The sequence below is a fragment of the Pygoscelis adeliae genome, unplaced genomic scaffold (genome assembly GCF_000699105.1).
Source record: "Pygoscelis adeliae isolate BGI_AS28 unplaced genomic scaffold, ASM69910v1 Scaffold47, whole genome shotgun sequence".
NCBI classification, from domain to species: domain Eukaryota; kingdom Metazoa; phylum Chordata; class Aves; order Sphenisciformes; family Spheniscidae; genus Pygoscelis; species Pygoscelis adeliae.
Genome location: NW_008825255.1, coordinates 1602360 through 1612012, shown reverse-complemented (window position 1 = coordinate 1612012; position 9653 = coordinate 1602360). Strand labels below are relative to the sequence as shown.

The 9653-nt window shown below is 34.1% G+C and overlaps 1 protein-coding gene across 1 annotated transcript in view; it reads left to right on the top strand.

Moving 5' to 3' along the window:
- The window catches only part of NIPBL (Nipped-B homolog (Drosophila)), a 171496-nt gene that overhangs the window by 147018 nt on the left and 14825 nt on the right, over positions 1-9653 (top strand). Inside the window, 10 exon segments of the mRNA XM_009329439.1 lie at positions 1232-1321; positions 1569-1783; positions 1884-1986; positions 2913-3011; positions 3109-3255; positions 4459-4593; positions 6032-6130; positions 7342-7395; positions 8594-8702; positions 9279-9415. Coding sequence (XP_009327714.1) covers positions 1232-1321; positions 1569-1783; positions 1884-1986; positions 2913-3011; positions 3109-3255; positions 4459-4593; positions 6032-6130; positions 7342-7395; positions 8594-8702; positions 9279-9415 — 1188 coding nt within the window.

Below are 9653 nucleotides of genomic sequence, written 5' to 3'. Positions count from 1 at the left end.
GGACCTCTAAAGGTCATCTAGTCCAACCCCCCTGCTGTGGGCAGAGACATCTTCAGCTAGATCAGGTTGCTCAGAGCCCCGTCCAGCCTGACCTGGAATGTTTCCAGGGATGGGGCATCCACCACCTCTCTGGGCAACCTGTGCCAGTGTTTCCCCACCCTCAGCGTAATAAATTTCTTCCTTATATCTAGTCTAAATCTACCCCCCTTTAGTTTAAAGCCATTCCCCCTTGTCCTGTCGCAACAGGCCCTGCTAAAAAGTTTGCTGCCATCTTTTTTATAAGCCCCCTTTAAGTACTTATAGGCTGCAATATAGGTAATATAAATATTTCCTATTCATAGGCTCTTGGAAAAAATACACTCTGTTTTTAACATTCATGCAGTTTAGGTATTACAAATCTGATACATAGTTTCCAGCACTGGTTTCCAGATGAATATTTCATACGTAATGCTTTTTGTGCATCTTAAAAGTGCTTCACAGGAAAATTAATATTACCCTATTCTGTAGATAGGCTTTATGCAGTAGGTGACATTTTTTATAAAATGTGTGTTTGTTCTCAAGCTTTTTGACTGATAGAAACTTAGCTGAATCTCAGAGAGCATGATTCTTCAGTGCTGGAACTCAGAGGTGTTTGGGAGCAATCTCTGTAAATTCCTTCCTAGATTGAGCACACTTGCTGCACTTTCTCTGTATAGATGCTTTATTCCTGAAAACAGTTATACAAAATATTTTTACAAAGGGATAAGTTATTTTTATTTCTTTGATGTTTCACATACCTTTTTACTGTCATCTGTTTCATATTTCTTTTTATTTTACTTTTTTGCCTTTTATCCCTTGTTCACCTGAGAAATCACTGTTTCCATATTTAATATTGGTGAGACAGCTAACAGTGGCTTTTGTAGGTTAAACCTTGTGTCAGTCTGCTATGTGTGATTTCAGCCCTTCTTTTTTCCTCCATGACAGAGGGTCTTCACACAAGATCATAGAATGAAAATTAATCAAATCAGTCAGTCTTATTCTGCTTTTAGTCTTTTTTAGACTTTAGAGCTACAGTCTATAATTTGTTTCAGTCTCTATGCAGTTTATAAGTAATTGGTTAAAAATTGTTAATGTTCTGCAATTATCAAAACAAGTGACTTCAGTGTATTTTATATGTGGACATTCAGATTTTCAGATGATAAGTACCACTGTGCAGTATTCTGTTTTATAACTATGTTTCTACTTCTGACAGGTTTCAGGAGGAGAAGATGAAATTCAACAGCTGCAAAAGGCTTTGCTAGATTATCTGGATGAGAACACAGAAACTGATGCATCATTAGTGGTAAATTTCAGCTTTCTGGTGTCAAGTGTATATAAAAATAATTTCAGTAACGTGTACTGAATAAAATGATTTTTGGTTATGGATATTAGTGCTTCAATTAAATTGTCAACCTAACATATACTGTTGATTGTGTTTTCCAAAATATTGTTGATGCATTAGATTCACTTAATCTCATTATAAATCTGTTAATTTTCCTTTTCTGTATCTGTTGGTTTTGTTTTCTGTGCATCCTGCTATATTTCTCCAGTTTTCTCGGAAGTTTTATATAGCTCAGTGGTTCCGTGATACGACTATGGAGACAGAGAAAGCAATTAAATCTCAGAAGGATGAGGATTCGTCTGAAGGAACTCATCATGCAAAAGATGTTGAGACCACAGGACAAATTATGCATAGAGCAGAAAGTCGTAAAAAGTTTCTTCGCAGCATCATTAAAACTGCTCCATCTCAGTTCAGTACATTAAAGTATGTTTCAGTAGCATGTATTTCTTTATTAGCCATGCATTTGATGTTTTAAATCATATTTGATAAATACATCCTAATTAACACATGGAATTTGTTGCAGGATGAATTCTGATACTGTGGACTACGAAGATGCATGTTTGATTGTTCGCTACTTGGCCTCTATGAGGCCGTTTGCCCAGAGCTTCGATATTTATTTGACACAGGTAAACTGTGCCGGAAGTCTTAGTAGAGTGAAACACAGTTGTTTTCCGATTCCAAACACTTGTGCGGTAGGGTGCCATATCTGTTCGTTGTTGAGCATAGGTATTTAACAGGCCATGATAACACCATGTGCTTTCATATTCTGCATTGATGACATAAGTTATTATGTTTCTTTTTCTTGCATGCATGTCAGATGTCATATTGTACAAACATTATATTATCTGTCCATGTATGTGTATGGCAAAAGCATTATAATTAGATGTACACAGTAAGAGGATAATTACAAAATGTTGAAATCATTTTCACAGTTACTGTAAGATGCAAGCTCAGTTGGTAATATTAACTCATGAAATCAAGCTTAATTTGATTTCAGAATATAAGCCAGCTTGGGCAGTTGCTTGCAGTGCATGTTACTGTCGCTTTAGAAGCTGTTGTTTGACCAGTGTTGTTTCTTTGCTTTTTCCGGGAGAAGAGCACCAACATGTTGGCATGGTGACACATTTGAACTCCAGTAATAGTTTAGGTTGTGTTACTTATATTGATCTGCATACAGAGCCATTCTTAAAATTGTAGTGCCCAAATCCAACTCTCCTGTTAAAGGAACCATGCTGAAAGCCACAACTGAATGACAGAAGTAGAGTTTAAAATAAAGGGACTTAAAGTGAACATACAGACCCTGTGTAAATCCTGTTTGGACCAGTCTTAGAGATGTAGCAAATCCTAGTAAATATCAATGCTCAGTTATCAGTGCCATGGAACATCACTTGCATGCACCTTTTTACTGTCTGAGAGATATATTCAATTTTTAGTAGACAGATATTCTTATTTTAGTTAAATTGTTTGCATGTTATTCTGCTACATTTTTGCCTGTTAAACAGTTTGCTACCTTCCCAAAGCAATTGAATATTTGTTTTTGTTCTCTTATTAGATTCTGCGTGTACTTGGTGAAAATGCAATTGCTGTTCGAACAAAAGCCATGAAGTGTTTGTCTGAGGTTGTTGCTGTAGACCCCAGTATTCTAGCCAGGGTAAAAAAGGAAATATCCATCATGCACATACGTTCTTCTGTCACACTTAAAACAAATCTTCATTTCTTATTTTGAATCTGTGTTTCATTTGTTTTAGCCGGATATGCAACGAGGTGTTCATGGACGGTTAATGGATAACTCCACTAGTGTACGAGAAGCAGCTGTGGAGCTGCTTGGCCGATTTGTGCTCTGTCGTCCTCAGCTTGCTGAGCAGTATTATGACATGCTGATTGAAAGAATATTGGTACGGTGACTTGTGATATTTATGATAAAATAAGTGGCATTGGAAAATTTGTTTTTAAATGAGTTTATATGTTTAATAATATGGAACGATGATCCCAAGAGTAAATTGTATCTTACTGTTTCAATGGGGAACATCATGCTTTTAAGATCAACCTTGTAAAATGCATCACTTGTTTCCAGTGAGGCTTTGTTACATCAAAAGGTAAACATATATAGAAAGTTGTACTGCATCAGAACCAGGATTACATTTCTTTTGATTCCATTATTAAAGTACAAATTAGGTGAAATGAGGAATTTTGCCACATCTCTGAAGTCTGAGATATGGGTCAATGAGGGCAGTTCAGTAGTGTGGGTGATAAAGAAAGATCTACAACTCAGTAACCTAAAGATGCCATTTATAATCCAAAAGAAAAAAAAAACAAAATTACTTTGCTTTTCTATGCTATTTTTAGGGTTTTAAAAGGCTTCGTATTAAGTTTTTGTACAAAAAGTGTTTTTTGTCTGGGCGTTCAGGTAAAATACAATGTTAATTTAACTGTAAGGTAACACTAGCTCTCAGCATCCATGTCAGGTTTTTATAGCAAATGAGTAGTATTTGACTAGTTACATGATAAAACATGTTTGTGAAGGGTTTTGGAGAGAAGTAGGTTCATGTGCATATGAGCATGCATAAAGCAGTTCATCCTGACATTCAGATTCAACAGGTTTTGAATAAGGTAATATGAAGTGACGTTCCTCATCCATCTCCTTAGATGAAGCCTAGGAAAATGGAAAAAATTGCTGCATGTATCTTATCCATAAGCTTTATCCAAAGGCTTGAAGTATTACAGTCCAGATCTACAAAGAATCTTGTGTGTTCCAACAAAGTAGCTAAAGCATCATCAGATCTAGCTTGTATACTCTTGAATTAAGAAGTGGAATTATACATATGCAACATCATGAGCTCTTAGATGGGAGGGTATAAATAGAGGAAGCGTATCAGCCTTCTGGGGACTCAGCCAGAATCTTTAGAATTGTTGCAAATAAAGTGGTACAAGTTATGCTGACCTTTTTGTATAAATGCACTTCGGAATATTTTAGCTGCCTTTTCTAAACAAATTTTGCAAGTCAGATTGGGTGGTCTTCAAATGTTAATTCATATAATACATAAATTAGTTCATTTTTCTGATTTGTTTTCAAGAGTGTAATGCTTTTCTTTTCACAGGATACTGGTATCAGTGTCAGAAAAAGAGTCATAAAGATACTTAGGGATATCTGCATTGAACAACCGACATTTCCCAAAATTACAGAGATGTGTGTGAAAATGATTCGGAGAGTCAATGACGAAGAAGGCATTAAGGTAGAATGAAACATATCCTTCAGGATTTTAATTATCGTTATTTTAGTGTTTCTATATTTTGACCAAAAAAAAAATCAAAAAAGTATTGCGTTGCTCCTTTGTAATATTTTATTCACTTTTAATTTTTGAGAGCAAATACCTTAGCTTTCTAAAATGCTCTCTGACTTGTTTTTCTTTCTTTTCTATCTTTTATTTTCTTGAAGTTTTGGCTGACAAAATATTTTAAAAAGTTATTTTTTAGAGTTTTCTTTTTCTTCTTCCAAGTGTTGTCTCTGGTACTTCTCTTTTCTAACAAGTAAAATTGTCATATAAAACTTCTTCCTGCAAACAAAATAAACTTTAAGTCAAAATTAAGTACTTGACATTAATATATGCTAGATTTGTAAGTTCTGCATATAAAAATTATAAAGTATTCATCTGTGCTAATTTTGCATTAATTCTGAATGTTCAATGAATCAGTTATTCCCCCTAAAATGTTACTTATGAGATCATACTCTACTCCTTGTGCAATGTATATGGAGAAGGGCACAAAACTAAGATTATGTGTTAAATCATAAACCCGACAATGATGGTTTTGTTTGATTTGGCAAAATAATTTTAAAATTGTTGGGTAATAAAGAACACACCTGTAATAATTCTGTATGATACTTTCAGTAGGATTTGAAATCTGCAACTTTAAAGCTGCAGCATATATTTTTACCACTTGAGATATGTTAATGCCAAGTGGCTTTCTGAGAAGACTCTTAATCAAGAAGTAGATGAACAGCTGGATCCAAAGTGCTGCTGGGAAAGGAGGATGACCTTGTTCTCTCTCCTCCTTCCCCTTGCATTTCCAACAACCTCAGAAAAAATGAGATATTATCTTCAATGTATTTTTTATGTTTCCATGAATGAGGAGAGCTTCTTACAATCATATGGCTTATAAGTAATTTGGGAATAATTTTGTTCACTTTGATTCTATTCCATTTTTTCCTCCATCCAAAAACATTGGAGGGGAATGTACTTCCTATGTTTGGGTACGGAGACTTGGCTTCTCTCTTTCCCACCTTGTCACGGCTGTTTTGAAAACTCCAAAGTAACCTACCATTGCTGCTAGTTCTGCTGTAGAAATCATAATCTTGTGTTCAGTTGTCAGCTTGTCAGGGTACTGTGTTTTCCTGAGGAATGCAAATTAATGCGGGAAAGTGGTAACTCTATTTTCTGTAGCATCAGTTCCCAGTGATCATTTTGATGAAGCTTGCTTAGAGGTCAGTATAACTCCTGTAATAGTAGATCTGGGTCTGTCTCGGATAACATTTCCTACAACAGTCTCACTTAGGTTGAATAATTCCTTATGAAATGGCATGCATCATCAACAAATCTATTGTATGGAAGTATTAGAAATAATAACCTGTGTGCCAAGATAAGTTTATTTCTGCTAATATTTTTTTTCCTTCAGAAATTAGTAAATGAGACATTCCAGAAGCTCTGGTTTACTCCAACTCCACACCATGACAAAGAAGCAATGACAAGGAAAATACTAAACATCACTGATGTGGTACGTTAAACAAATTTGAGTTAAGTTGTGTGCAAAATTTGATTATGTTTTTAGTATCTTTGAAATATTGTCTGTAGCTTTTTAGAACACAGTAATTTAATTTTCAGATGGTTTTCTTTTTATATCTCCTGCTATTGAATATGTGCCAAAGTTATTTATCTGACGGAATAGGCTGTAGGAAACTTTAAATGCTCACTAATCTGCTGGCAATGATAACTGGGACCACACTATATTCAGGTTATGTAAAATATTTATTCAGTTAAAACACAACAAATTTCTATTACATTTAATAACATTTTCCAGGAATTGCTGGTAGCACCATATAGTTAAGCCTAACTAAGAAGTTGCCTCTTAAAAGAAAATTTTCCTCAAGTAATTGATAACATTTATTTTGAAAGATTAATAAGCCATTTTAACAAATGCAGGGTCATGTTCTCACTCAGGGTAAACTAGTATCTGCATAATTGTATCTACTTTTTAGGAGCAGCAGATTGAATAGCATGTCTCCAAAATAATAAAATCTGTTTCAAATAAAATGCTTTAACTTGTAGTGAAAATGTGTTGTGTAAAACCACTGTGCTGAGAAGGTATTTTAATATCAATTATACCAAGGTGTAAATATCAAATAAAAGTACTTGCTTTGTTACTTACAATTATGGGTTTAAACTTCATCCTGCTTTTCAATATTTTTACAAAATGGTAGTCTAGTGTGCATTTTTCCAGACTAAGAAGTCAGTCAATTTGACTTCAGCTTAACTCTCAGCTCTCCTGCCAATTCTGCTTTGGAGCACCTGTGAGTTGTTCCTGACGTATGATACCAGTGAAGGCTTGGTTTGTTTGTATAAAAATATGTATATATATATACATGCATGTTCATTTTTAATATGTCAGGCTTGTATTTGTGCTTTAATCTGTGCAAAATGTTCTACAAAACCAAAATTTGGTTTATGTTAGAGCCAGCAATCTCCAGTAAAATGTGTAGGCTTTGTGTTGTATGGAATACAAATTCTGGAGTCACTTAAATGGTGAAAACTATTTTTCAAATGCAGAAGACAGTTTCTAATCTCCAAAGATATAAAATCGTTGTACTGAATGCATATGAAAATATATCTATGCATGTTTACTGATCTTTTAGGATGACATCTGTATTGAAGTAGTTCTTCCCCAGATGCCTTTTTTATTAACTAGTTTATTCTCAAAAATACTTCTAGGTTGCAGCTTGTAGAGATACAGGGTATGACTGGTTTGAACAGCTTCTTCAAAATGTAAGTGATGAATTTTGAATGTATGGTACAATCATTGTTAGAATTTTAACTTTTCTTTTGGTACTAAAACACATAGAAGGGGGACTAAAAGAGCAATCCTTTACAGTAGACAAATTCAGTTCATGCCCTTCAAACATCTGACTTTTTTTTAATCTTAATTGGTCAATTTTCTTTGACATTAGTTTCTGTCTTTCCATGTGATCTGTTTTAAAAATACTTCACTTCTTGGTTTTGGGAAGGTTTTGTTTGTTTGTTTTTAATTTCATAGTCTCTTCAATAATGAGTGACATAACATGAAGTTCACAGCTAAGATACTTAATTCTGAAATGAGTCATCTAGTGTAATGTAGATTTTTTTAAAATGGTAGATAAGTGTATTTTCACATCCAGTATATTTGTTACACAGTTTATAGAAGCAGTGAATCTTCAGAGTATAGGTTATTTCTAGATTATATTTTACTCTGATTTTTCTAAGAATTGAGCTTGCTTTGTTTATATGTCTTAACCTGTGTTATCATTCTCCTCATCTTGTATGCATTGGTTAATTTTCAATCAAAAAAACCCTTTTGATTTTACTTTAGCCTGGAGTGCAATGAAAATAGGTAGCCAAGTAAACCAGAGCCTCTTAATGCCTGCCCTGAAGAAAAGGCTGTAATATGGTCTCAATCCTTCTTAGATATTAAAGGATCTTCATGGACACAATTTCAGTACCCGAAGTTATACAGAAGAAGGCTAACTGATTAAAAAGTTCATAAAACTATGTTTCATCTTCATTTGATATTTTTGCTTAGCGTCAAATACAACATTCCTTTTGAATTTGCTCTTTTTTTTCCTAAGCGTTTTAAAAGCCTTCTAACTCCTATTAGTTACTGCTGGCAAGTATGACTACATTGTTGTTTTCTGCATTATTTCATTAAGCACAAAGCTGGCTTTCATCCCAATGCAAAAATCAGTAGAAATGTTCTCTTCTGGTTTTTTTATTGCAGTTAATTTTTCTTTACTTCTGTTGCATTTTGGTTTGATTTTTTTACTTTCCTTAATTTTTTCTTCACCATGTAACTTTTATGGACAAGTTACATGAATACTTTTGTAGTGTAAAATCCTTGTGTATCTATAGTAATTGTTACAAAACCAGCATGTATCCAAAGTAAATGAATGCACCCTTAATACTAAATCATCTTCTGTTTCATCTGCTACAGCTGTTGAAGTCAGAAGAGGATGCCTCATATAAACCTGTGAAGAAAGCCTGTACTCAACTTGTTGACAATTTAGTTGAGCACATTCTTAAATATGAGGAATCTTTATCAGGTAATATTATTTACAACCCAGTAGCTAAACTCCTTTGAATTTTATATGATACTGTAACAGTGGTTGTTCATATTGCTATTGCGAAAAGTTAGTTACAGAATTCCTGTTACAAAACTGATGGTAATGAATTACTGCTTTTAAGTACATTATGAACTTTTGAGCACTGTATGATAATAAAGCTTCCCTAATTTTCACTAGCTAACCACAATAACAGAACTACTTTTAAAATTCAGGCTTTTAGATCACTAAAACCAAAACAAATGTGGAAAGTTTTATTCGCATTAGTATGTTCTACAGTTTAGTAGGAATCATTGGCTGGGCCAGTGTTCTGTGTACAGTAAGTAGTTTAAAAACTAGTGATGTCTTTGAAGCATCTTTGCTTCTTTTTTCACATATTTTGTGATCACTTACAAATGTTAACACATTATGTTCTCATCTCTGATCTAATAATATTCTGTATTGATCTTGAAAGAGATGTAATGAAAGATATTCAAATGATGTTTAAGCCATATGTTTTTCATTTCTCAAGCATTACTTGGACTTAATATCCTTTTTATATTTTCTAATCTTTTGCAGATTCTGACAACAAAGGTGTGAATTCTGGTCGCTTGGTTGCTTGCATAACCACTTTGTTCTTATTCAGCAAAATCAGGCCCCAGCTAATGGTCAAACATGCCATGACCATGCAGCCATACCTGACCACTAAATGTAGTGTAAGTAGAGAAAATGAGTCTTTTTTTTTTTCCCCAGATAATTAAGCATGGAAGTGAATGGCTATCTTGTATACTTGATGAAACTGAAGGTAGGAAAAGAAAAATTAACTGTTTTTATTTCATGGGCACCATAGCTTCTGAAGATACTAGGTCCTTTTGATGATCTCTGTAGCTTCTAAGATGCAGTTCCTCTCCCACTACCTCCACATTTTACAGCCAAATGAAACTGAAACCTGTG